The sequence below is a fragment of the Drosophila santomea genome, chromosome 2R (assembly GCF_016746245.2).
Source record: "Drosophila santomea strain STO CAGO 1482 chromosome 2R, Prin_Dsan_1.1, whole genome shotgun sequence".
NCBI classification, from domain to species: domain Eukaryota; kingdom Metazoa; phylum Arthropoda; class Insecta; order Diptera; family Drosophilidae; genus Drosophila; species Drosophila santomea.
In genome coordinates, this window is record NC_053017.2 from 18,447,306 (window position 1) to 18,473,701 (window position 26,396).

At 45.2% G+C, this 26,396-nt stretch overlaps 10 protein-coding genes across 27 annotated transcripts; 3 read left to right on the forward strand and 7 right to left on the reverse strand.

Moving 5' to 3' along the window:
- Positions 1-1,063: 1,063 nt before the first annotated feature.
- Positions 1,064-9,714, reverse strand: LOC120447041 (zinc finger protein 436). 16 transcript variants are annotated; one of them, XR_005615907.2, is made up of 13 exons: positions 8,873-9,713; positions 7,026-7,162; positions 6,867-6,946; positions 6,091-6,393; positions 5,546-5,682; positions 5,367-5,469; positions 4,971-5,295; positions 4,739-4,903; positions 4,529-4,676; positions 4,315-4,457; positions 3,648-4,257; positions 2,806-3,192; positions 2,288-2,429 (listed from the first exon to the last, which is right to left on the reverse strand). XR_005615907.2 is itself a non-coding variant. In XM_039628391.2 (12 exons), exons 1-12 carry the CDS (start codon positions 8,996-8,998, stop codon positions 2,274-2,276), a joined length of 2,496 nt encoding a protein of 831 aa, XP_039484325.1. In that variant the 5' UTR covers positions 8,999-9,714; the 3' UTR covers positions 1,064-2,273. The 16 variants fall into 16 exon arrangements, 14 of the variants coding, with proteins under 14 accessions (XP_039484325.1, XP_039484323.1, XP_039484330.1 ...); XR_005615906.2 differs by having other exon boundaries at positions 4,315-4,460; positions 5,364-5,469; positions 5,546-5,742; XM_039628391.2 differs by lacking the exon at positions 2,806-3,192 and having other exon boundaries at positions 1,064-2,429; positions 5,364-5,469; positions 5,546-5,742; positions 8,873-9,714.
- A 119-nt stretch (positions 9,715-9,833) lies between these two features.
- LOC120447045 (probable 28S ribosomal protein S16, mitochondrial) lies at positions 9,834-10,449 on the forward strand. The gene is made up of 2 exons (XM_039628408.2): positions 9,834-10,064; positions 10,130-10,449. The coding sequence occupies exons 1-2, from the start codon at positions 9,948-9,950 to the stop codon at positions 10,400-10,402; spliced, it is 390 nt and encodes a 129-aa protein (XP_039484342.1). The 5' UTR covers positions 9,834-9,947; the 3' UTR covers positions 10,403-10,449.
- Positions 10,450-10,508: 59 nt separating this feature from the next.
- On the reverse strand, positions 10,509-12,942 carry LOC120447043 (receptor expression-enhancing protein 5). Of its 3 annotated transcripts, none has more exons than XM_039628405.2 (4): positions 12,700-12,942; positions 10,919-11,151; positions 10,754-10,853; positions 10,509-10,690 (listed from the first exon to the last, which is right to left on the reverse strand). In XM_039628405.2, exons 1-4 carry the CDS (start codon positions 12,848-12,850, stop codon positions 10,629-10,631), a joined length of 546 nt encoding a protein of 181 aa, XP_039484339.1. In that variant the 5' UTR covers positions 12,851-12,942; the 3' UTR covers positions 10,509-10,628. The 3 variants fall into 3 exon arrangements, with proteins under 3 accessions (XP_039484339.1, XP_039484340.1, XP_039484341.1); XM_039628406.2 differs by lacking the exon at positions 12,700-12,942 and adding an exon at positions 11,961-12,200; XM_039628407.1 differs by lacking the exon at positions 12,700-12,942 and adding an exon at positions 11,212-11,350.
- A 78-nt stretch (positions 12,943-13,020) lies between these two features.
- Positions 13,021-15,354, reverse strand: LOC120447042 (solute carrier family 25 member 35). The gene is made up of 3 exons (XM_039628404.2): positions 15,068-15,354; positions 13,809-13,944; positions 13,021-13,755 (listed from the first exon to the last, which is right to left on the reverse strand). Exons 1-3 carry the CDS (start codon positions 15,313-15,315, stop codon positions 13,216-13,218), a joined length of 924 nt encoding a protein of 307 aa, XP_039484338.1. The 5' UTR covers positions 15,316-15,354; the 3' UTR covers positions 13,021-13,215.
- Positions 15,355-15,634: 280 nt separating this feature from the next.
- LOC120445375 (solute carrier family 25 member 35) lies at positions 15,635-16,906 on the reverse strand. The gene is made up of 3 exons (XM_039625757.2): positions 16,659-16,906; positions 16,464-16,599; positions 15,635-16,356 (listed from the first exon to the last, which is right to left on the reverse strand). The coding sequence occupies exons 1-3, from the start codon at positions 16,904-16,906 to the stop codon at positions 15,826-15,828; spliced, it is 915 nt and encodes a 304-aa protein (XP_039481691.1). The 3' UTR covers positions 15,635-15,825.
- A 90-nt stretch (positions 16,907-16,996) lies between these two features.
- LOC120445376 (solute carrier family 25 member 35) lies at positions 16,997-19,009 on the reverse strand. Its single transcript, XM_039625758.2, has 3 exons — positions 18,564-19,009; positions 18,363-18,498; positions 16,997-17,855 (listed from the first exon to the last, which is right to left on the reverse strand). The coding sequence occupies exons 1-3, from the start codon at positions 18,809-18,811 to the stop codon at positions 17,328-17,330; spliced, it is 912 nt and encodes a 303-aa protein (XP_039481692.1). The 5' UTR covers positions 18,812-19,009; the 3' UTR covers positions 16,997-17,327.
- A 326-nt stretch (positions 19,010-19,335) lies between these two features.
- Positions 19,336-21,004, forward strand: LOC120445374 (eukaryotic translation initiation factor 3 subunit M). Its single transcript, XM_039625756.2, has 3 exons — positions 19,336-19,585; positions 19,702-19,881; positions 19,936-21,004. The coding sequence occupies exons 1-3, from the start codon at positions 19,541-19,543 to the stop codon at positions 20,872-20,874; spliced, it is 1,164 nt and encodes a 387-aa protein (XP_039481690.1). The 5' UTR covers positions 19,336-19,540; the 3' UTR covers positions 20,875-21,004.
- An 11-nt stretch (positions 21,005-21,015) lies between these two features.
- On the reverse strand, positions 21,016-22,693 carry LOC120445373 (GDP-fucose protein O-fucosyltransferase 1). The gene is made up of 2 exons (XM_039625755.2): positions 22,538-22,693; positions 21,016-22,482 (listed from the first exon to the last, which is right to left on the reverse strand). Exons 1-2 carry the CDS (start codon positions 22,653-22,655, stop codon positions 21,392-21,394), a joined length of 1,209 nt encoding a protein of 402 aa, XP_039481689.1. The 5' UTR covers positions 22,656-22,693; the 3' UTR covers positions 21,016-21,391.
- A 152-nt stretch (positions 22,694-22,845) lies between these two features.
- Positions 22,846-24,734, forward strand: LOC120445371 (probable cysteine--tRNA ligase, mitochondrial). Its single transcript, XM_039625752.1, has 2 exons — positions 22,846-22,968; positions 23,025-24,734. The coding sequence occupies exons 1-2, from the start codon at positions 22,958-22,960 to the stop codon at positions 24,694-24,696; spliced, it is 1,683 nt and encodes a 560-aa protein (XP_039481686.1). The 5' UTR covers positions 22,846-22,957; the 3' UTR covers positions 24,697-24,734.
- On the reverse strand, positions 24,687-26,353 carry LOC120445372 (transmembrane protein 39A-A). Its single transcript, XM_039625754.2, has 4 exons — positions 25,976-26,353; positions 25,672-25,907; positions 25,056-25,617; positions 24,687-24,989 (listed from the first exon to the last, which is right to left on the reverse strand). Exons 1-4 carry the CDS (start codon positions 26,243-26,245, stop codon positions 24,726-24,728), a joined length of 1,332 nt encoding a protein of 443 aa, XP_039481688.1. The 5' UTR covers positions 26,246-26,353; the 3' UTR covers positions 24,687-24,725.
- Between the last annotated feature and the right edge of the window lie 43 nt (positions 26,354-26,396).

The following is a 26,396-nucleotide window of genomic DNA, read 5'->3' on the forward strand; positions in this document are numbered from 1 at the left end:
AAATTTATGCGCAAGTTTCGGCTGTCGCATAGCCTCAAGTTCAATTAATTTTAATTCAACAATGATCTGAAACGCACATCAAGGTAACGTGTGTCCATGTCAGCCCTTATTTGGCAGTTGGCCGAAATGTCGAGATCTCCGAAAATGTATTTTTTTTACCGCCTGCTGCTCCAGCCATTGCACAATGCACTTTTAGGGCGACTTGCAAACGACATTCTCTTACGCCCGAATACCCGAATTCGGAATCGCTTCGGATTCAATCGATGCCCATATGGGCATGAAGAGGAGCCCAGTCACGTAGCATGGCGAATATATTATATTGCTCACTTGTACCTCAAAAAATTATAAACAATTAAAAGCCATGGCGGCGAATGAATTGTAATGACTACGGGCAGTTGCGCATGCTGGACATTCTCGACGTGCTCGAGCCTATCCGTCGCTTGGGGCAGAAACTCTCACACATATGTATCTAATTTGTACTTCCATTTGGGGACACCTGCGGAAACAGTGCCTAATGCTTCCCTTAACCAAAACAATTAGGCAACTTCTTTTATCTTATCGGACTTAAATATTACCTTGGCACTCTACAAAATTTGCATACACGCTTTGTACTTTGTAGAGACTTCGTTCTCAACATTCCATTAGTACCTCAATATTTGCTGCTGAGCAATTGCAATTGACTCACAGTCAATATGGCAAATATTTGCGTTTGTTTGTTTAATCAGCCAATCTATAAATAAGTTGTTCATTCATATTTGACAAAAGAAAGTTCCTTGGGCAGTACACTGCGTGACAAAACTGTAGGTCCAACAAATTCTGGTTTATGAACTAAAAGAACTTGGTTTAAATTAAACTATTTTCCTTTGTCGACATATTGGTAAAATGGTTATATCTAAGCCATTTCTAATTTAATGAATCGCACGATATGTGGCGCTGTTCTTATCAAAAGATAGAAAACTAAATGATTACTGCTTGGCGGGTTAATAAAATAGAACAGATAAGACCCCATCATAATTTTTTCGAAGCTTGAACATTGTCCAGTCCATTAACAATGCAGCAATGATTGCAATTACACGTTGGTTTGTTTATTATAATTCATATTTTTCCTTTTCTATTTCTTTAAGGCTTACATATTAAAATATATGCTTAGTGTAGGTTCATTATTTATTGTTTCATTTATCCGATTACGATAATTACCAATTATGTTCCGTCTGCTTTAACTCGCTCCTAAGACTTAATGTAGATTTTTTACAGTGTGATATACGTCGCCAAGCGTGCATTGGATGATGTGGGTCGGTTATAAGAGTGTCTGTTCTTGTTAGCTGCTTCTGTGTTCTATTTGCATTGAATAATTTTTAAGTTTCTCGTTTGCTATGTTGTGTTTTTGGGTTGTCAAACAATTGCAGTCACCTACGTTAAAGATTTCCCTCGCCTCTCGTGTTGGTTATCTGTGTTAGCTAGTTTTTGTGCCAGGCACCTACTCCACATTCCTTAGACACCAGACTCCATCTGGAGTGCCTGCGCTCTTTTAGACCTGTTCTGCGTTTGCTTGGGCATGCAGCGAGCTCCGGTTTCTGTATGTACATTCGAAAAGTGCTGCACCAACGCGATGCTGGGCAGGAATAGCCAGACCCAAGTGCACGCCCACGATGAGGACCACGCAAACACCCACGTCCGGACTCGGGCAGCTGGTTACGTATTCAAGTGCAACGCATGCTAGTGTCTAGTACTATCCGTAGTCGTCTATGTTTCATGTTAATATGTATACAGTTTACACTTAAGCATAAATATTTTTCGTCTATTTGAATATAAGTTTGTGTATAAGTTGTGTTATTAAAACTCGTGTAATGCGTAAAACCAATTGAACGTAACGCTTTAAAACTTGCAACTCATACAGGTTGTTGTTTTAGATGCGACCAAGGCATCGCAAAAATTAACAGATACTTTCTATACGTAAACCTATATATGTCTGTATATATATTATATAAGGTGTGTTCATGTCTGTAACGCTAGTTAACTTTTATGTGTACAATGCGATCACTTAACCGCTAACCTAAGGCTAACTAAAATATTACATTTAAGGGAATCGCTTACGACGCATTCGCCCCACTCCGATGACCTCTCTGGTAGGGATCTGCCTGTCCACGTCCAAGTGTGCTGGTGTTCCGTTATACGTTTATGCTGTTGCTATTGATGCTGTTGCTACTCTTGTGTTGCTGCTGCTGCTGTTGCTGTTGCTGTTGCACGTCCCATGTATTTACAATTTATCTCAATTACTCCGCCTGCTCCTGCTGCTGATCCTCCGGCAAAACATTGCGGCAAATCTCGTACTTGATTACCTTTCCGTGAATCTGGCCATCAGGCATTATCTGCACCTGCACCTGCTGCTGTTCGCTGGCAGTCGCCAGTTGCTGCTGGGCGGCGGCCTCCTGTAAAAGTGGGGAAGGACAAGGAGGTTTAGCTTCGGCCAGTAAAAGACTTTCTGCCATCGCAGCCTCTACTAGACTAGACGTCTATATATGCAGAAATAATATCAACTAAACTAAAGATTACGCTCAGGCAAAGAGGGAACAAGCAGCGTATTGCACGCTTCGAAGATAGGGAATAAGAATAAGAATGCACAAAAATTTAAAGATCATACGGGAGATACAGGGTAGACGCAGGCAAAGTCGACTATAATTAGGTTTATCTCAAGCATACGACAACAACAAATTAAACAGCAAAAACAACGAAAGACATACGTAAATCATGATATACAATAACACTTATAGACAATTAGCGATAATTTGGATATGTCATACACACCTAAACGCGCAAACTGAGGCCTTTGAATGGAATTCGATTTGATACTATACGATTAGATTGTATTCATTGCAGAGTTATGGGTTTCTTTTAATTTATAGATTTGGTAAGAGACACGCATAGACAGACACACCTTCAGATAGGCACCCACACCAGCACACACACACATCTCACACAGATCCGAACGGAATGGATCAAAAGTCTCCAGTACCTTTCACATCTGAGTTTGGATTTACATTCAAACATGTGAGTGTGCGCTTGTGCAAATAGATGTCGCTCGAGTTGGTTTTCGTTTGATTAGGTTTTAATGTTCATTTGTAGTTTTATTTATATTTTTTTCAGTTTTTCTGTTTCGTTTAATTCTTAGTAAGAAGTAGTTGGTACAACAAGCTGCAAAGTATTGGAAAAGGTAATGCGATTATGTTTCAGATTGGTTTTTGTGGTTCAGTGGTACATATATAGATGGATAAATGGGGGGGCATTGCTGATTAAAGTAGACGCAAAACAATTGGGATATTGAACTTAGAGTACGCTAAATCTGTTCGCCGCTTCCCGACTGACTGACAAAGCCTTTTAAGAATGCCAATAAGAATCGTTTATTGTTGATTTAATAACATTGTTTAAGTGCTTATTATTTTACATGAAGGTTAGGACCGCCTAACTTACTCCCAACTAGAATTAGACTTAACTCTAACTAAGTAGTGTAAATCAAAGCATTAAAGAGCGGAACGGAGCGTTTCGGATCAGATCCGGGGTTGACAGGATATCAAGTTATGTGGGTTAACTGGTTATCTGATTTTCGGGCTATCGGAGAGGCACTGGACTGAAACTGGAGTCTAGCATACCTGTTGCTGCGATATGGCTGGCTTCGTCTCCAGATGCTGGCGCTGGTGCAGCATCAGGTGGTTCTTCTGGAAGAAGGCCTTGCCGCACTCGCACACATGTGTGCGCACCGTGCAGCCTCCGTTCGGGTGTCGCCGATTGTGCTGCATGAGTCCGTGCTTGGCGGCGAATCCCTTGCCGCAGCTGGCGCAGAAATGCGACTTCGGTTTGTTGGCAGGCGCCACGGAGACAACATGCTGCTGCTGCTGTTGTTGCTGTTGCTGCTGCTGTTGGGCCACATGCTGCAGATGCTGCTGCTGGCCGTGCACGGGCATCGTAGGCACCGCTGTGACTACGGCTTGTGGATGGGTCGAGTTGGCGGCCTGCACCAGCGTGGTCTGCGACATCACCTGACCGGTGGACGATATGATCTGCACTGGCACAGGGCTCTGGCCCACCAGATTCGGATTTGCCGTGACCACGGTGCCCGGATTCAGGCTAGCCGTGCTCAAGAAGTGACCCGGCAGCGCGGCTGTCAAGGCACACAGATCTGTCATCAGGCTCTTGTCGCCAGTGTGAAGGCGCAAGTGAAGTGCCAAGGCTTCTCGGCTATTGAAAGCACTACCGCACTCGCTGCAAAGATAGTTCAAGGTTGAAGGTAGTTCCAATGCTTGTGCTGTCACTACTTACCGGCACACAAACTGCGGTCGTGCCACGCCATTGGCATCCGTGGTGGATACAGTCAGCAACGTAGAGTTACCCGGATTGCTCACCACGGTAATGGTCTGCGGATGCGTTTGCTGTCCGGCCTGATGATGATGGGCCTGCTGTAGCTGCTTGAGTTTGTAATTTAAATCAGTCAATTTCCATTTTAAAGGTTACAATAAAGGCTCATGCTACAAACCTGTTGATTTGCTATGATGGTGGCACTGCTCGTGTTAGGATTAACGCCATTGTGCGCCGTCCTCACATGCTGGTGCAGTTCGGCCTTGGTAAGGAATCCCTCACCACAGCTGACACAGGGATGTGCCTGTTCGCCGGTATGTACCCGCCTTTGAAAGAGATTATTTAAAAGTTGATTAACACGATATAAGAATATATTCTCTTTCCTCACCTCATGTGGGAAACTAGCGTTCGCTTTTGTAGAAACTCTTTGCCGCATACAGTGCACGAATGGGGAATCTTGCCGTGAATACGTCCGTGGTTAACCAATTGGAACTTGCGTGGAAATGAAGCTCCGCATTCGGCGCAAACAAATGGATTCAATGAACCGTGGAAGCTGTGCGGGATAGACAATAAACAATCAAACTAGAAAATCATGGAAACCATTTAAAAGGCCAACTTACCGCGAGTGCATAATCAGGTGATTTTCCTGGGCAAAGCTCTCACCACACTCCTCGCAGACATAGGGTCGTTCGCCGGCGTGGAACTTGCTGTGCGTGACCAGGTGCCGCTTAAGCGGAAATGCGCGCCCGCACTCCTGGCAGACGAACGGTCGCTCTCGGCTGTGAACCCGCGAATGGGTCAGCAAATGGTGCTTGAGGGTGAAGCTCTTCTTGCACTCCTGGCACTGATAAGGTCTCTCCGTGGAGTGGAGCAGCAGGTGAGTGTTGAGACAGTGCTTGTGCGCGAAGCTCTTGCCGCAATGAGTGCAGATGTGGGGGCGTTCACCTGTGGGGTAAACGGAATGATTAGGCCTGCTCAATTGCTGGGGGTATTTTTCCAGGAACAAGAACAACCACCTGTGTGCACGCGTGCGTGGGTTGTCAAATGATGCTTGAGCAGAAAGGACTTGCCGCACTCGTCGCAACTGTACGGGCGTTCCTTCTTGATGGTGGCGTCCGTCTAAAAAGAAGTAGACAATGCATTAATAAACCATACTAATCATTTAATTTAATGTCGTCCAAAGAATTTTGCTTACTTCGCTGAAATGCATTGATTCCTGTAGTTCGGTCTTAGGGGACAACTCTAATGTGCCTGGCTCCAACTTCAAGTTGGGTGCTTCGCCTTGCGAGTCCTCGTTATCCTCCAGTCCTTGTATAACTTTCTGTACTTGAACTGAAATACCAGGAAGTATGTCACCTAAGAGTGTTGTTGCACCGCCAACGGAACAAAAGCCAAATGGAATTCAAAGGAAGATACAAAAAAAATAGAGAAGAAACAAAGGAAAAAAATCAAAGATCCGAACAAACTGAATATGCAAATCAAACTATTTGGGTTCAATTGGGTTAATCAAACTTAAAACAACGTTAGACAAACTAAACAATGGCAAAAACTATGATTACAACGTAACCACGCAACCAGGTAAAAGCAACCGGAACCGAGAATGTAACAATATGCCGGGTATTTTCCGGTGGGATTTACTTAAATTGGGTGCCAGATCAGATCGTAGTGTGTAGTGTGTGAAGGAGTAGGTGGCAGGAGGGACTGGAGCAGGGGTAACAAACACAGATTTGAGATGCTTACTTGGTGTCCCGCCGGACGCATGGTGATGGGATCCGTCGGCAGCGGTGATCGTGTGCGTCTGATGGTGGCCGGCAGCGATGGCGCGCTTGATCAGGATCTCGTTGCACTCCTCTTGCGTGAGATGCAGTGCTCCGATCGAGCTGAAGTGCGACTTGGCCGCGGCAGATCCGGCGGTTAGCACCGTCTGTCCGGTCTTCGCATCAACAATGCTGCCGTTGGTCAACGTATGGTGGTGGGCGAGACCCGAATCCCCACCTGCAGCGGCTGCAGCTGCTGCGGCCGTGGCCGGATCCACCAGCAGATCTGTTGTTTCAATTCGATGGGTTGATACGTTTCATTTCGGTTGGAGTAGGTTCGATCAGCCCGCGCCCGCCGCCCGCCAAGTGATGAGGTGTTGTGTGTGTGTGGTGTTATATGGTGAGATGATAATTTTGTTGTTTGGTGCGGTGCAGTTAGCGAGATGATCGGTGGTGGAACGGGTGCAATAGCAAAACGGGCATACACACAAGCACAATGGGATTTATTGAAGGAGATGGTGGATTTTGGGTTTCGGTTTCGGGTTCGGTTTTTCGGGTTGAATTCAAGGGCGAGCGAGATCGAGCGAGAATTAAAAAAAAAATAAAAAAAATTAAATAAATAAACGGGAGTAGAGAGAGAAAAACAATCGATTAACAGAAAACCCAAAATATATAGATAATCACAACACAGTAACAGCAATGCGTGCAACACTGAATCGAATCGATGGTTTTAGATTCATCTTGAATCGATCCACTTACAGTTCTTGTCGAGGCTCAGGACCTGCTGATTGTTGTCCTGCTTCTTGACCACCGTCGATGCTCCTCCGGCAGTGATAACTCTGCAAGGGATACACAAAAGGATATATCGGATTGGGGATACATTGGGGTTTTCTTTGGGCAGCTGGAGTGCCAACGCACCTTTGTGTTCCAGGCGGAAATGAAGGATCGTTTACGACAAACATGCGACGAACGACATTATTTTTGCCGCCAGCTGTGAGCCCTTTGACATCCTTTTGAACTGCCAATGATCCATCCGTCGATAATAGATAGGGCATCTGGAACAAAGACTATTAGTACTCATGCTGGTTGCCGTAAATTAAGGTTAGTCTATATTTTCAAATAAACTGCAAAAGCTTGTAAAGATAAAGACTAAGTTAAGTGTTGTAGGAGTTTCTAGTTAAACAAAAAACGTTTAGTTTACACGTGGTCCTGGAAATTGCGGTTCATCTACATTGTACATTGTACCTACACTCTTTAAAAAAAATCATTTAAATAAGGTTGAAGTAGACTTGTGTCAGTTTTATTGTTCAGCTTAAACTTCTGAATGGATTGACCTTCATGAACAGTTTATTTTCGGAACTTGAACTTAGCAGCTGGTACAGTCGCCACTCGCTATGCTGAGATCTGCAGGCTGTGATTCGAGTTGGCGGTCGCTGCTTCTATTAACGAAGTGGTTGTCTATTGTTTTCGCTCTAATTGATAATAACCGCCAATAACTCCACGCTACACCTGCGCAGCCAGCAGTGCGGCAACAGATGATAAACAGTGAGCGAGGAGGGAGAGGGGCGGTGAGAGCGGGAGGAGATGTTCGCAAAAAGCGCGCCTTTTTCACTCTATGTGTGTGTGAGTGCAATTGGACATCGTGGCATAAGAGTGTGTGTGATGGGCGCCAAAATGGTGAGGCAAAAGTAATCAAAACACACGCACGACACCAAACGCACACTGAGGAGCACACGTCATTTCTCGTCGTGTGTGCGTGCATACATACACATTCAAACAGAGCAGTAAGCGCGGCGAATTCGGCACTGACGCACACATGCGGAGATATCGGGCGCGCAAGTGCGGCGAATTCGCCGCGGTTACCATTGTGTAAGTGCCCGCAAAAATAAAATAAAAACAACAAACACAATTTCTCCTGTCAATTGCACAACAAAAATTATTTGTCTCCAAAAAGAAACAGCAACAAAACCTATGGATAAGCAATAATTATTAATAGAACTTAAATTAGGTTAGCGATATATGAATAGCCTAGAAAAATATCGATTAGCATCGATTGCCTTTGCCAGCTGCCAGACTTTTGAAAATTTCACGACCTTCCCGCTAATTAATTGCTGCGATTTGGCTGTGGGAGGGAATTTCAGCTATTTATTTATTTACTTGCTCGCCAGGTGCGCGTGTTGTATTTTGGGAATTTCTCTGCACACAGAGCCAATTGTGTACGCATTCGTTTTACAAATACCAAATTATGAATGTTTACGAATGAAATGGAAACGAAAAAAACCCCTATGGATGTATGGTAAAAGAATTCTAACACACTCGCTCCATTCCCCCCATATAAACATACATAAACGTACATATTCGTATATTCGCATGACAACGCAGTTACATAAAGTGTATGGCGTATGCATATATACGTTGTACATGTACGTAAGTCTGTATGTCACACTCGCAGTCGCTCGTTTTCCACGTATACCGTATACGTGAATGCCATTCGGGCCGTATACATACACAGTTCGTTGCCGAAAGCAGCGAGTGTTGGTGAGGCGAGCGAGTCCGTGAGCGAGTGTAACGCAGTGCGTGTGTGCGTTTGTGTGTATGCATTGGTGGGCCACAACACAATTCGGTGTGGGAAAGCAACAGCAACAGCAGCACCAACACCCACACACACACACGCACCTGAAGCGGGGGTATGGGGGCAAAATATCCTTAGCCTAGCAGCTTTCAACGGGTTTATCAGTTTCATAGCGATATAACTTTGGACTTACCGACTCCCCGCTGACCGTATAGTTGATGTTGGGCGATATCTCCAGTACCGATTCGGCGGCGCGGTTGCCGTTGTCCGCAAAACCCCAGGTATAGCCGAAGGGCGGCGGATTCTGGGCGGCGCACATTATTTAGCACAATGCGGGTTAAGAAAAAGAGAGAGGAGAGGGGAGCGGGGATATTTTTTTGTTGGGTGGGAGGACGGAAGAGAAAAAAGCGCAAAATTTCCAAACGCAAATGTAATTGCACTTCTCGCTTGCTTGTGGTATATGTAGGTATGTATGTATGTATTCTAAAGCACGTACAAAATACTAGCCTCCTCTCTAGTAGTAGTAAGTGGAAATTGGTAATGGTATTTTTGCGGCTGTGTTCGAAGCCAAAATGTACACAACAAATTCAAATACGTTTGGGGGGGTCCCACAAGCACTTTTTCATCAATATTCGTTAGGTTTCTTCTTGGGGATATATCGCACTGCGACGAAATCGAATTAAAATCACCGCATTCGCTCGCCGACGACGAGACGGGGGCGAACAACTTGTATATAGACCGAAAAGAAAGTCAAGTTGCTCTGGCTGCGGGCGCCATTTTTTTCCGTCCCTCGGTCTCAACGAAAAAAATTCACTTGGCGTTGGGGAACACACACTCCATTGATAACACACACTCGGTTTTGCGTTTTGCGTATCGCCTGGGCGTGGGTGTGCGTGTGCGCCGATGTGTGTGCACGCGCCCCGTGTGACGATGTGCAGTTTTTGCAATTAAATTTATAAACAAAACACTCTTTTTCCTTCAATATAATTCACAGACACAGACACCACTGAACAAATTCCTTAGTGTTCGTGCTTCTCGTTCTCTGACGCCATCTTGTGTGTGCGCGGGCCAGGGTTGCCGAGGCGCGACAACTGTCTACCATAGGCGGTCGGGTGTGGCAACGCTGGTAGCGCATGTGAACAGTGTGACCCAATTGCGTGGTATTTTTCAAAGTTCCCCCAACGGTCATGCTTTGCATAACAATTCACATTTTCTGATTGAATCCTTATTTTCTACCAAAACTTGTATTAGATATTTAAAATATTGAGATGTCACTATCACCAGCCAGTGGCATTGGCCGCTTCTATGCCAAGTCGGCCAAAATCATTCGATTCGTTCGCCTGGGCTGCTCCAACCGGCCTTTTTATCACATTGTCGTCATGGAGGTGTGTAATTGTAGGCCATTAAAATAGTTAAAACTTTAAATTAGAAACTTTATTTGGCGGTTTAGCGGCGTAAGAACCAGCACCAGCCTGTCATCGAGCAGGTGGGCTCCTTTGACCCCCTGCCCAACGACTACAACGAAAGATTGGTGGCCCTGAACACGGAGAGAATCCGCTATTGGCTGGGCAAAGGTGCCCACTTGTCCACGCCGGCTGCAGAACTCCTTGGTATCGCCGGACTACTGCCCATCCACCCGCGCACCTACATGACCGCCTGGCGGAACCGGAGAGCAGCTGCCGAAGCGGAGGCTTCGTCAGAAAAGGCGGAATCGACCGCTTAATGATAAATGTTCCTCAATAAAAGCCTCCTTTTCGTTTTTACGTTTAACAAACGGAGATTTCTTCTGGTCCAGCAAACAGTGGTGCTCTTATCAACAACAAAATGAATACAGAATTAAAATTTATTGCAAAACGTAACCAAGGTAACCGAGGTGAGGTTGGTGACCAGGCCCATAACCAAATGCATGGATAAGCGAGCAGCGGGCGGAGCGATGGAACATTCGCATCCTAATCGTGCTTCAGCACACCAGCGGCCTTCTTAATGCCATCATCAATAATCCTGTCGACAGCTGTTGATGAAAATAGATCCGCTTTTAGCAAAATTATACTATCTAAGATGTGAATTTACTCACATTCGTGATGTTTCAGGAAGTAGGGTCGCACCAACTTGCGGTAGATGATGGTAGAACCATTCTGTTCCGTGGGCAGCATGCACCAGATGAGGAAGGCACACTACATGTGGAGCAAAGCAAACTATTAAAAATAAGATCCTTATGGGTAGGGAATTCAAAACTCACCTTCAGCAGCCAGTAGAAGGGAATCACTGAAGTTAGCAGACTCGAAAAGAATTCAATCACGGTGAAGATGCCAAACGTGACCCAGTAGATCAGCCACTTGGTGTCGTCCTGCTTTGTGCTGGACTCGATAGCATGGATGGAAATGTATGCAGGGTACAGAACTCCAATGATGTTGCACAGCAGCTGGGCGCCCCAGCCAAAGATCAAGTACAAGGCGCAGATACCAACAGCACCTATAGACAATATAAAATACCTTAATAGTAAAGAGCTTCAAGTCACTGATGGAGCTCTACCGAAGCGCAGGAGGGCGTTCTCTACAAACAGCTGGATAATTTTGCTCTCAAATTCCTCGACTGCCATGTTTGCCGTCTAGTTGGTCAATTGATATTGCCCTAGTGGCGCATTTTCCCTTTGGCTATAAGCAGATCCAAGGCAGGAGCGGTTCTACAAAGGCGCAGGGCGATCAGAGGGATTTCAGACTTACACGCTTTAGCAACAAGACTAACTGTTCGAAGGGCATATTGCCTGGTACTTGCACACCTTTCAAGGGCGCCCCTTCGTGGATCCCTGGGGTTCCTAAACCGCCCCATGCCTTTGGCTAATTATAAACCCTTAGCTGTTGTCAGTAGATGTCTCGACCTGCTTCTGATCCCGGCCAGTTGCATTTTGCCCACCCAGATGAGCGGACTACGGTCTGTTGTTTTGCCATAAATTTATGATGTCATTCATGCTCGATGGCGGCTAATTATATTTATACCCTAGCAGTGGGTACTTTGCTACAAGATTGCACAAAGGTGGGTTCTATTACAAACCACAAAACCCACAGTTCAAGTGAATTATTTTTCACAATGGGTATGAATTCTCCACAAATGACTGTTTCTTAATATGCATAAGTTTGTTTACACAAATACAGCCCCCAAATGAATAACAGCTAATGGGGCCAAATGTTTGAATGATGAATCAACGTCTATCATGATTGCAAGAGTACATAGACTTTGGCTTTGAAAAATGCCTCCTTTTGCCATTATGACAGCATTCTCACCTGTGCCGAGGTAAACCAGGGGAACTCTGACATTGCGCCTCGTCTCTTGTCGCTGTCTGATTAGCATAATATAATCCCAGAGCCACATCGGTAACTCCGGCGAGCACCGAACGAACTTAAAGCTCTACCAACGCACACAGGTGAGTGAGTAGATTTGCTACACGTGTGCCGACAGCGCCACGTCTCAATAATTCAGACCTTTTGACCCCGCCGAGCTGGACTTTCTCCAGATCGCCTAGATAATGTGGCTATGGAATGCGCGAGATGTATTGCTCACCGCGTACTGAGAAAAATGTGTACTTTCGTTGAAGTAAACAAAGGAAAGCACAAAACATGAAACTTTTGTGGATAACAGACGCACACATCGCCAGCTGCCTACGTAGCCTCTTTACACGCACACATCACATGCTCAAAAAGTGAGGTGTATTAGTTGGAGGCGCTTGGTGATAAAACAGACACACTATTTAATTGGGCTTTGGCGTTTAAGTCGTCTGACTAATTCCCTAATTGGTCACCTGGCGGTGATTAGGCCCCCTCCCTTCTGGTTCAGCAACATAACATGGCTATATATAACAGGTTGCTATTTATAAGCATCCCGAAATATTCCCCTGCATCTCTAGGCGAATCTCACTGGTTACGCAGTCAACTAGCAGGAGGTCACATGGGGGCCTCATTGGGGCGCTGGTTCAGCGAAGGACGTGCGATGACGTCGCCAGGATGACCCGCAACCCGCACTCACCAACGAAAATATTGACCCTTTCCACGCCGGTCTTTTCTTCAACGGTATCGAAGAGTTTGGTCCACGGCTTGGACGCGTCCCGCAGGGACTTGTTTACGTCCTCCTTGTAGCCGTTCAAGAACTGCTGCACCTGAGCTACCTGTGCGGCCATTTTGCAAAACTTGTATTTAAATATATCTAATTGTCAATCAAAAATATGCGACGCCGCCGACTTTCCAGATGCCTGTCGATAGTTGTTTGCGCCTATCGGAGCCGATCGTTCATCGTAGTCGGAAGATGGTATTTTCCAAATCTATTGCCGCCTATCGATGTGGACAGGTCATACTAAAATTTCTTTTATTTGGTTTACCAAAAATCTTTCTAGTTTCTAGCTACTTTTATTTAAATCCAATTTAAAATTTAGTTTAAAATGTAATGCAACAACGTACATAAGAGAGAAATAACATTTTTATTATTTATTTAAAGTTAGTTCATTACAGACTTACAGGTATCTTTCGGCTTTTGAGACTAGACTTTTCAGTTTTGGTGCGGGGGGTAAACATAACGATCACGCAGATAGAGCAACTTTTCAAAAAACACAAATGTCAAGGTGGTGTGTGGAGCACTACGAAAGTAGATGGGCCAGAAGCCCTTGTACATCCCATGGAATCCTTCGGTTTTAATGATCCTAGTAAAGCAATCCACCAGGCCTTTGTACATGATTCCACGACCCTTTTCATCCACTGGCTGATTGTACATCCGAGTGGTGACCACGTCAAGGGGTGAATTGGCCACCGCCACAAAGGTGCCCGACGTTAAGCCGGCACAGAAAGATAGGAGAACCGGATGGGAGACCCATCCATTATCCTTCAGAAATGCCTTGGCCTTAGGAAAGGTGCCGATCTGGACACTGGAGGCAACCAACGTTCGATTCAGGCTTGGTAGTGCTGCGCGCCAGAATCCTGAAATGCCATTGGTCCGGTAAATGTGCTGCAGGGCATCTATCATCGAGATGTGCTTGTGCTGAAATCCCACGGCAATGGACTGAACAGCCTGGGCATGCTGTTGGGCCTTTATCTACAATGGAAACATATCAGATCACAAGTTCTAGGCGATGAAATACTACTCACCATGTAGAAGGGACTGGCGAAATAGGTCCCCGTACAGCCGCCCAGAGCTCCAAAGAACATCCCCTTGTAAAAGGATATGGAGCCATCCTCATTCTGCAAGTATCCCAGCTCCAATGCGTTCGAATAAACACTTAGCCTATCATAAGGAAAGGGTATTTACAATGCATTTTGCTTAAATTAACTTTTTTTAAGAGTAAACGTAACGACTTTATTTAAATGTTTATTACGCCACAACGGTAGATAAGATAAGAGTGCATTTATCATTATTTCGGAAGACTTGAAAGTAACACCATACATTACTTGGAATTGCATAAGTAATTTGTTTAAAACTCCCTCTAATATACATAATAAGAATAAAGATTAATGACTTAGATGTGTTTTTTTTTTAAATTAATTAACATCTTTATTTAATATTATTCAGGAACAGGTCAATTAAAGCCTTTAACCTAAATGTTGTCTTAAGTAAATAATCTCTTAATTATAAAATATAATTTGTTTTCATCTTAATATATAGGAATAGGTCAAATTTCGAGTAGTGAGGTTTCAGGTAAATAATATATTCATACTATCATCTTAGAAGCAGCCCAAAATGTCTTCTTTTGAGCCTGCGAATTGGGATAGCCCCCTGTAATCTCCGGGCGAGACGATTACGGTGGGCAGTTAGTCGATCGTTGTATCTGCTTGAGAAGAACGAGATTTGGTCTTCAACAAGGCTCAGGTTTAAATCATTGTGAAGCGTTTGGCCGCTAACGAACCAGTCACAGCCAGTGATTTGTCTTAATGTTTTGTTCTGGACGGTTTGGAATCGTTTTCGGTGGGACGCAGCCGCCACTCCCCAAATTTGGATGCCGTATCTCCAAGTAGGTGCGATAATTTGCTGATAAATCTGACGCTTGCATCTTAAAGGTAGTTTGCTTTTCTTATTTAGCATCCAGAATAGTTGGTTACGCTTTCGGTTGCACATTTTGACGACTCTGGCAATATGATCTCGGAAGGTTAGGCGTTTGTCCAGTGTGAGGCCTAGGTATTTCGCCTTAGTTGCTTGCTCTATGTCCACATTATTAATGTGTACCGCAGGAGTTGTTTTACGGCGTAACGTAAAGCAAACGTTTACGCATTTGCTTTCGTTAATTTTGATGTTGTTCGCCATGGCCCATTTCTCGAATTCGTTGAGATAAGTTTGCAGCATTTGAGATGTGTATGGTTGGAAATGAATGTCTATTACAATGCATACATATGACAACGACCCTAGCACTTGCCTGACCGAGTTGAGGACAAATTGGTAACACAGTGCCGGAGCAAGACCCTTCTCCAATGCAAGGAGTACGTCGTTGCGGGCTATCTGCCACATAGCCTGGGCAATATTCCTGTAGGGCTCCACATAGGTTCCTCGGGCCGACAGCTCTCCCTGGAGCTGCATCCGCGTCTTGACCACATCGATGGGATTGGTGAGGACCACCGCATTCATCGATGCCACCCCACCCAGCACAAAATCAGACTTGGTCATCCTTTCAACTCAACTATGGAAATAGTTGATCTTACGTTATCATTTTGTTAACATAAATAGATAGTTCTCGCCAGAGTTGTAAAACCACCGATTATTACATTTATCGAATTAGTACTTCCCATTTTAAAACTAATTTGCTCGAATTGATCGGCTCCAAAGGTTAATTGACTAATTTATTTATTTTTTTAGGAAATTAATTTATATCAATTTTTATCGATAGTATCGATAGTTTGCGGATTTTCAGGATTGTTCTTGCCTCGCATTTAGACAAAAATTTAAACTATTTACATAAGTTAAAAGGATTTATTTCTCATTTCCGTTAAAACCTTGTCTTTACTTACCATCTTCATTGGATATATTTTATGTTGGGATTTAGAAATACATAGATTTGTATTGTTTTTAATGATATTTTGAAACAAGGGTGTCTAAAATGTATATAACTACGTAGTATAAACGAATGAAAACAAAAGGGATAATACGTAAATGTTTTTGTGTTTCAAATAATTTGCACTAGTAGTGAAGATCGTACTTTTCCCTCAGGGCAATTAGTTCGTCAAAGAACAGAAGCACCAAGGTGGAGTATGGAGCACTCCTGAGATAAATGGGCCAAAAGCCCTTGTACAACCCATACACTCCTTCCGATCTTAGGATCTTAAGCAGACAGTCCAACCAGCTTCTGTAGTAAATGCCCCTACCTTGGGCATCAACTCCCTGATTGTAAAGTCGAGTGGTAATCACATCCAATGGAGTGATTGCCAGCGACACAAATGACCCAGCGGCTAGGCCAGAGCAGAAGGACAGGAGTGTGGGATGAGTTACCACTCCGTTTTCCTTCAAGAGACTCTTGGCTTGGCCGAAAACTGCGATTTGAACGGCGGACGCAACAGTGGCACGGTTCACATTGGCCAAAGATCCTCGCCAGAGTCCAAAGACGCCGTTCTTCCGGTATATCTTTCTAATGGCATCGCTCATCGAGGCGTGCTGATGCTGATAACCAACGGCGATCTGCTTGGCTGCCTGCGCCTGAAGTTGCGTCTTGATCTGAAATGGGAATGTAGCTATCAGCAGTCTTATCTTATCTGAGCTAGACATTGTCAAATGTTCGCCAAAGCAGACACCTCCAATGTTTGCTTTACATAATCGCTTACCAGGAAGAAGGGACTGGCACAATAGGAACCCACAACGCCGCCCAAGGCGCCCCAGAACATGCCCTTTGCAAAGGAGATCTCGCCTTTGCTGTTGTGGACCCAACCCTTCTCTACGGCATGGGTGTATATACTTAATCTGTGAATAGAACAGATGCAAATATATTATTTGAAAATTTAATTACAACTTTTACCTACCGAAACGAGTTGATTACAAACTGGAAGCATAAGGCCGGAGCCAATCCTTTCTGCAGACCAAGAATACCATCGTTTTTGGCCACAGTCACAAAGGCCTGGAAGACACTCTTGTATGGCTGAGCATGAGATCCTCGGGCGGCCAGCTCTCCCTGAAGCTGGATGCGTGTTTTGATCACCTCCACGGGATTGGTGAAGACACCGGCTCCCATGGCAGCCACGCCACCCAGCACAAAATCCGACGTTGCCATCAATGAGACGTCCGCTCTGTACCACAATCTAGTGATCACTAATGCTATACTTGCGATAAGCAGCTGCTTAAGACTTGAGAACAATATGTGTTAAAAAGTAACAGCCTAACTGGTTTATTTCACAAAAGTATTGCACGGTTAATGGCTACAGGAACAGCTCTTAAATTAGATTACTGAAGGCACAAGTTGGTTCTGGGGCTTTACTAGTCTAAGAGATTGGAACTAGGACTTTTGGCTACTCGCTACAGACTAAAGCCAGATTTAGGCAAACAAATTGTAAGCGATAACTGACATACATTCCATTTTGTTTATCTGAACTTGGCTTAACAATAAAAAACAAAGTGTATATTTGCGGGTATTAGAAAATATTTGAACAAGTTTGTACTTAAATTAATGCTACCTAGCCAGTGATCTTTGGGGGTCATTGATTTCTATACTTAGTGCGTACGGCGATGAGCTCGTCAAAGAAGAGCAGTACAAGTGTTGAGTGTGGGGCAATGCGCAGGTAGTTGGCCCAGAAGCCCTTGTACATACCATAGACGCCCTCCGATCGCAGGATTTTCACAAAGCAGTCAACCCAGCCGCGATAAAGAAGACCACGTCCCTCGGCGTCCACGCCCTGGTTGTACAAACGCGTGGTAATTACATCCGGCGGCGTTATGGCCACCGACATAATGGATCCCGCTATCAAGCCAGCCGAGAAGGAGTTCAATGTGGGCTGCGTCACCAAATCGTACTCCACCAACAGAGCTTTGGTCTTGCCGAAGGTGGCTATCTGGGCACCTGATCCCAAAGCCGCCCTGGGCAATGCGGCCACAGATCCTCTCCAGAGTCCGCGTACTCCATTCTTGGAGTAGATCTGACGCAGGGCATCGCTCATGGAAGTGTGGGCATGCTGGTAGCCCACTGCGATTTGCTTTGCAGCTTGAGACTGCAGTTGAGTTTTGATCTGGATGCAAAAGAATGGAAAATAGGTAAGGATATAGTAATATTAACTTGCACATAAAAAAAAATGTAAAATTCAGAATTCAAACAAAGTAAGCACATATGGAAAGCAAATGTTCTTAGACCGTAAGACAAATAAAATATACTTGTGAATTGATTGTGCTAGGAAAACAATAAGTTAATATTTACAGTACTAATTAACTTATTTAGCATAGGTTTTTTCCGCTTCCAGATTTAAAAAATGTTTTAATAGAAATTGGATAACATCCAATGAGTTATGTCATAAAGTAGTAAGCAATGCCATACCGTTTAAATGCAAAGGAAATGGAATATTCAGAAGTATGATCATTTCTGCCTGAATATCTTGAATTAGTAATGTTTAGATACTGATAGACAGTTGCCAATAGAGGCTCTTATCTGTGACAGGTCCATAATGCTGACGAGCACGCGGCTCATTTAGATAAGCTATTTGTTTATGTAATCTTCCGAAACATCCCCATAATTGGCGTACCAGGAAAAAGGGACTGGAGCAGTAGGATCCCACGACTCCGCCAATGGCACCCCACATGAGTCCCAATCCGTAGGACACCTCGCCATTCCGGTTGTGCATCCACCGTCTCTCCATTGCCTCCGAATAAATGCTGAGTCTGGGGAATGCAAATTTGAGCTTATGTTTAATAGATATAAAGTATAGGTGTTGGCTTATTCCCACCGGAAGGAATTGATGATGAACTGGAAGTACAACGCCGGTGCGAGGCCCTTTTGGAGGCCGAGAATGCCATCGTTTTTGGCCACTGTGACGAAGGCATGGACAATTCCCTTGTAGGGCTCCACATAAGTTCCCCGAGCCGCCAACTCGCCCTGCAGCTGGATCCGAGTCTTGATCACCTCGATCGGATTGGTGAAGAAGGTGGCACCCACGGAGGCCAGGCCGCCCAGAACAAAATCCGATGTAGCCATGTAATCACGAGTTCCGTTGAGGATAGTAGTTGACTAGAAACTGTTTTGCCGCCTGATGCGGGATCTCTGTGGCTCTAAGAAGCCGCACGTTGCGTATGTGCCGTGTATTTCATAATTCTCCGCCGCGATTAGCTGGCACTACTGTGCTCTCCTCGCCCGTTATACAAATATAATATAAATTTGGCGAGCAATATAACTTAGTTTCAGTGGAGTTGCCACACTGTCGCGAAATTAAAATATTGTTATTCTGCATTACTTTAAAGTGCTAATTGTAATATAAATAATACTGGATGGAAAATTTAAAATTCAGGGTAAATAAGTTTAAGAACGTCAGTAACGGTACCGCGAAGAAATCACTGTGATTTAAATGATTGATCAGATCCGGCAACGCTACTGTTTCCTAGATTTATTGATAGCTAGATTCCCGTCAAAACATGAATTATATTGATTTTCATGTCAACATTAATACACTCGCTGAGCCAAAACTTTTTTTTTTTTTGAACTGAGTGAAGTTTAGAAGAATATTACATATTTTAAGTGTCTACGTTAATTACATTCGTTATTATTTCGATCCCTTGTTTAACAGCATCTCTAATTGGCGGGAAACGAACCAGACCGGCAGCACAGGTCGCTCTCTTTCCTTTCGAGCTGTCAAAGCGCCGAAGACGTGTGTGCGTGTTATATTCAGCTGCATTTGTTTAAAAAAGTGGAATAACATTTAACAAAACCATGACTTCGCATCCGGTTTTCATAGACCTGTCCCTGGACGAGCAGGTACAGTAAAAATGACCAATTTAAGCCGTGTATTTGGGCGGCTCCTGGTCCGAATTGAGGTTATGTCTTCCTCTTGCTGCAAAACAAAACTAATATTTTTTGCAATTTATTAAAAGGTTCAAGAGCTGCGCAAGTATTTCAAGAAGCTGGGAGCCGAAATCTCATCGGAGAAATCCAATAAAGGTGTGGAGGATGATTTGCACAAGATTATCGGCGTTTGCGACGTTTGCTTTAAGGATGGTGAGCCCTCGCAGATTGACGGCATTCTGAACAGCATTGTATCCATCATGATCACGGTGAGTAATACGGTATACAATATGAGCGCCATATAATACTCTCCAATATTTTAGATACCCCTGGATCGCGGTGAGAACATTGTGCTGGCCTACTGCGAGAAGATGACCAAGGCTCCCAATCTTCCCCTGGGCAAGGTGTGCCTCCAGTCGTTGTGGCGTCTGTTCAACAACCTGGACACCGCTTCTCCCTTGCGCTACCATGTGTACTACCACCTGGTTCAGGTGGCCAAGCAGTGCGAACAGGTGCTGGAGGTCTTCACAGGAGTGGATCAGCTGAAGTCCCAGTTTGCCAACTGCCCACCTTCGTCGGAACAGATGCAGAAGCTGTACCGCCTTCTGCACGACGTGACCAAGGACACCAACCTAGAGCTGTCTTCCAAGGTTATGATCGAGCTGCTGGGCACCTACACGGCGGACAATGCTTGTGTTGCCCGTGAGGATGCCATGAAGTGCATTGTGACTGCCTTGGCCGATCCCAATACATTCCTGCTGGATCCTCTGCTGGCGCTGAAGCCTGTGCGCTTTTTGGAGGGCGACCTCATCCACGACCTGCTGTCCATCTTCGTGTCGGAGAAGCTGCCGGCGTACGTGCAGTTCTATGAGGATCACAGGGAGTTCGTCAACTCCCAGGGATTAAACCATGAGCAGAACATGAAGAAGATGCGTCTGCTGACCTTCATGCAGCTGGCCGAAAGCAGCCCGGAGATGACATTCGAAACGCTGACCAAGGAGCTGCAGATCAACGAAGACGAGGTTGAGCCCTTCGTTATCGAGGTGCTGAAAACAAAGCTGGTACGCGCACGTCTGGATCAGGCCAACCACAAGGTCCACATTACATCCACAATGCACCGAACCTTCGGAGCACCACAGTGGGAGCAGCTCCGCGATCTGCTGCAGGCATGGAAGGAGAACCTCAGCACAGTGCGCGAGGGCCTAACGAGCGTCTCCTCGGCGCAAGTGGACTTGGCTCGCTCCCAGAAGCTGATACACTAGGCGAACTACTTCCGAAAACTGCACTGATGATGAACAAATGCTGGCCTCGGGGCAATGGAGTTACGACCTAAATTATTTTCAAGAATGAGAGGGCTGGATAACTTGAATAAATTTATAAGTAAAATCGGTAGCAAACAAGTGTTTTGATAAATGCGAGGAATACTTTAATAGCTTACAATTAAGTTGTAGTGTTTTTAAAGGCATTCAACGGTTTTCACAAAATCCTTTTCACCAACTAAAGTAAAAGAATAAACGATAGTTATACTGATAAAGAAATTCGTTAAAAATACTATGTATTGGTATGTTTAAAGTAAATTCATGGAATTTTTTGTTTTTTGTAAAAATTAAAATAACTACATTTTACTGTAAGTTGAAACTTCCATCTTACTTATTCGAGAAGTATTTAAAAGTGGAGTCAACATATTTTTAAATCAATGTTATAAAACTGTTTTGTATTAGGAGAGAAAACCGAGAAATAGCCTAATCGAGTATTTAAGTAGATTTTTCTGTTGGTCAGTTACAGCTCCTCGTGCACGTTTGAATGCTTACGATCCTTTTCCTTGGGGAATCCCCAGAAGTATGATGGAAAGCCATGCACATCCCGTTCTCTCTTAACGAATGCCGAGTAGGAGGAGATACAGTTGCCGATAAAGTGGTTTGACTGTCCAAGAATGGCCAAGTCCAGGTAAGGATCATCCTCTGGAAGCTTGTGCACACTGATGCCCATGCGGCTGAGCGCCGTGTTTAGTTCGCCAATCATGTGGTTGGAGTCTGATGCCACAAAAACTGATTTGATTTCATTGTCCGGCTGCGTCTGGCGCACGTTCTTAATGGTTCTTTTCAGCTGGCGAATGATGGCCTCTTTGGAGGGCATGCAGAGCTCCGGGTAGAGCGCACCTCGTTCATTTTTATAGCCCAAGCACTGCGGCGAGGCAAACAGATGCTGGCTATCCTTGACGTGCTCACAGGCTCTCACCCAATCGATGCCGTTGCGCAGATGAATGCCCAAAAAGGCACCCCGCGGCAACTGCTCGCGGATGAAATCCTTTGATGCGTCCCTATACCTTTGACTCCACTGCAAGTAGCGCTGCAGTTTGCAGTTCTCTAACTGAACAGGAAAACTAGCCGGAGCTCCGGTAAATGCGAGTACGGGATATGATTCGGCAGGATACTTGGCCTGCCATTTGGCAGCTTCGTTGCTATGGTGCACATCAAAATGGAGGGGGGCATAGAACTCTGACCTCACAAAGTCGATGTGAAAAGTGTCCCAAAAGGGACCGAAGGGATTCCCATCTTTGGCGTGGCAATTGGGCTTGTCTGGATCGTTCTTCTCCTGCTGAAGGCTATATCGCTCCTTGTAGCAAAAGGACACTCGCTCCGATTCCGGCCAAATGTCGTCGGCCAGGTGCCACATGAAATCTGCCATGGTGAAGACGCGATGGTATTCCTTCAGGGGCTCCACTTCGAAATATGTATTGAACGGTACTTGGCGGGATCGCAGTTCGCCCCTACGGTACTCTACCCAAGGCGGCAGGATCAGGGTGCGATTTAGAGCCTTGGCGAAGGCCAATGATCCCAGGAAGTGGTCGGCCTGGTTGCCAAAGCGTCCTTTGAAAAGCGCGGTTTATTTGGTGTTGTTTGATAATCTCCAGGTGAAACTTACCCATACAGGGGCAGTAGGTGAGGTAGCCGTTGGGATCGCCCCCTAATTGGGCGCATACTGAGCTAATTAATAGTAAAATTAAGTTTACAAAGCGAAGCTTCATTTTAAGCCACTGCATTCTGCCGGCTTCGATTTTCTCTGACCAGGTGGCAGCTCTGTAAATTAGGGTGGTTCTATTTGCAACATTATAAAAAGTTAAAAATGCTTTTAATGTAGTAAATATAAATTGCGTACTTTAAATATATTTTTACAAATTTGTGAAATGCTTGTGAATTTAATTTCTTAATTTTATTTGAACTTTTCTACTATGGGAAAAACACTTAGGTCTGGCAACCCACTTTTTTCCAATCAGATGTTATTGTTTACATGAAACCTAAGAGATATACTTTAGAATTTAAGCCAAATTGAACAAAAATAATAATGTATAGCCTGTAAGTATATATTTGGTAACATTTGTTGTATTCATAATTCTAAATTCTATCCACAGCAAAGAGGTGCTCCGGGCTCTTCACAGTCGAACGAAACCAGCTCTCATTTGCCGGCGTAACTTTACGGAGGAGACTCAAAAGCCGGAAAGTATATTTAAATGGCGAAAACCAGTTGGCCAGCACACAGGAATCAATATATACAATCACGGACTGCGCCAGAAGGTGCCCTTAATTCTACGCAATCCCCAAATGGTCACCTGGTACACTTGCGGACCCACAGTTTATGACTCTGCGCACCTTGGCCATGCCAGCACCTACGTCAAGGTAGACATCCTGCAGCGCATTCTCCGCGATTACTTTAAAATTAATCTGGTGACAGCCATGAACATCACGGATGTGGACGACAAGATCATTAAGCGGGCTCAGCTCGCTGGACTTGACTGGCAGAAGATGGCGCGAGCATATGAAGCGGAATTCCGTCAGGACATGTCGCGTCTCAATGTTCAGCCGGCTGATGTGCGCAGTCATGTGACCACCACCATGCCTGTTATTATTCAGTTCATCCAGCAGCTGATAGACGAGAAGCAGGCTTACGTTACCTCGGATAACTCTGTTTACTTTGATGTCTCCAAAAGCCAGAACTATGGAAAGCTTGAAAACTTAGGCCTAAGCGAGGAGAAATTGGAGCAAGGATCCATTAAACGGAACAGTGCCGACTTTGCCCTGTGGAAGGCGCGTAAAAGTGGCAGTGAGCCCACCTGGGAGGCACCTTGGGGTGGCGAGGGACGTCCCGGTTGGCACATTGAATGCAGCGCCATTGCTGGTCTTTTCTTTGGTCGCCAGCTGGATTTCCATGCCGGCGGCTTGGACTTGCGTTTTCCGCACCACGAAAACGAGGAGGCGCAGTGCTGTGCACGGTATAAAACAGACCAGTGGGTAAACTACTGGTTGCACACCGGACAACTGCATATGGTTGGAGATGCTCAGAAGATGTCAAAGTCGCTGGGCAACACGATCTCAGTGTCGGAGTTGCTTAAGAAGTACACCGCCGATGAGTTTCGTATGGCGTGCCTGCTGTCCAATTACCGCAATGCCATGCCGTATAGCGATCAGTTGATGGTTACGGCTCGCCAGACCCTGCAGCGGTTCAAAAACTTCCAGGCAGATCTGAGTGCCTATACACAATTCCTAAAGCCCGTCCACTTATTGGATGAAGGAGCGCTAAAGGCCCAACTGACTCACACAGTAACCGAATTCGATAATTGCCTTCGAGATGACTTTGATACCGCCAGAGCTATCAGCGTTCTAATGGATCAGATGAGCAGCATAAGTCGCTGCATAAATGAGCAGCAAGTGGACGCGCAAGAGGAGCCCGCCTACTGCATTGATCTGCTGCTGGCAGCTGGGAACTTCATAAACAGTGTCATAGTCACGTTTGGACTAACGGAGTTGCAAGATAGAGAACCGTTGCAAGAAAAAGTTTCCCTTTCGGATCATGGAATTGATCCTTCATTGCTTGTGAATGATGTGATAAACGTACGAGGGAGAATGCGGGAAAGGGCCATCTCCGGAGATGTAAAGAATCAACAGCTTTTAGCCGCCTGTGATGAGCTGAGGAGCCTGCTACAACAGCACGGTATACAGGTCCGCGACCACAAGCAGGGCAGCTCTTGGGTGTTTGCCGTGTCCTGTGAAAAGCCAGATAACAAGAGCAAAAGCTCTGCCGAATAAAATGTAATATATTATTCTTTGGATCGTTACTACATAAATGCATCTCTCATGCGTTGTCGGAAGGGTTGGTCGGGCGCCACGGCGTGCTCCGTCTTGTATAGGTCTTTAGTGATGAGGTAGTCCCGCACCAGCTTAAAGAAGGCGCCCATGCTGGTGAAGGCGACGAAGCTGATGGAGAGGACAAAGTGCCACTCGACACTTTCTGCACTTAGTGAACCTATCTCTACTAGCAGCACGGCAGCCTGAAGAACGGCCAATGTGGAATAAATTATGGTGGGGTTGTGAAAGAGTTTCTGAAAAAACGATTAAAAAACGTGGGTTGAATATATTGCAAAAAATCCTAGTTCTAAAATACTCACGTAAAAACGAGCGTGACTGACGTTTCCTGGAGTGGCAACAGTAACCATACCCTGACTTCTGTAGAGACCCCCGTTGTGCTTTACCACGGTGCCGTGGTTATAGGAGGAGTATTTCGACCAGGTGAGGGCACTGGCGGCTACTATTAACTGCGAAGGCGCTGGCTCCCGGTCAATGCGCTGCCAGCAGCCCAAATGTAAAGTAGCCCGATGTAATGTATCACTATACTTGGCAGGATACAGGAAAACGGCGCATAGACTGAAAGCGCCCAGGCAAACGATGATGCAGTGCTGGGCAGCTCGAAGCACATTGTATTGGACACTGACGGCCAGACAACAGGGCACTAGCCCAGAGTAGTATGCATTCACCATGGAGGTGAAGATAAGCTGCTTGAAACGTTTGTTGAAGTCATGTCGGAGTGTCTCTACCTCGTCCCTTATGTTGACCGGATTGGTGGTGCAGCTGTGGACCGGTAGGTCGTTGATATACACGCCCGGCAGCTCAAATCTGGTGCGCAGGAAAGGCTCCAGCTGGAAGCCGAAGATCAGCAGGTAGATGACCACTCTATAAAAGCGAATGTAAGAATATCTTTTGGCATAATATAATTTTCATTCTTACGGATACGACAGAAAGAGAAGGAGTATATATGTGTGCTGCTGATATAGCTTCATGGCGCAGAAACCCAAGGAAAGTTGCACAAGGCCTCCAAATCCGTACTTGATTCCCAGACGGATAAGATGCCGGCTCTTCTCATTTCCCTTCCTGATCTTCACCAGCAGCAAGCAGTAAATCAGTCTTCGCGTATTGAGTATGAGCAGGAGATAGCGAAGATACGGATTGATCAGCTCGATGTTCTGGGTGCAAAGATAGTTGATAGATTAGGGTCCATAATAAAGAAGTTGGGGAACCTCGCCAAACCCACCACCATGTGCCTGGTGTGCGCCTGTGGCAGCCACCAGTTGGTTCTGTAGATGTTGATGAACTGAACGATGGCCGAGCCCATAGTAAAGGCGCACATGATAAGTTCGCTGAGCCACTCGGATGTGGTGGCGTGCTCCGGGAAGGGAATGTGCTTGGGCATCGCTGAGGCCGGCGTCTGGGATTGACCCTGTTTAGGAGCCAGCAGGTGGGCGAAGGAATCGTGTGTTTCGCTGGAGCTGCTACCATCGCTACTGCGCTCGTCGTAGGTCATATCGATTGCTTTAATCGCTGGTACCGGGAGCTACATTTAAATAAATTCAAGCAAGAATGTTTTTGTGCGGGTGGAGGACCTAACTTTGCACCATTTACAGCACTTTTTCTGGTTCAATGGCAGTGTTGAGCACCGTAGAATATTTAGAAAT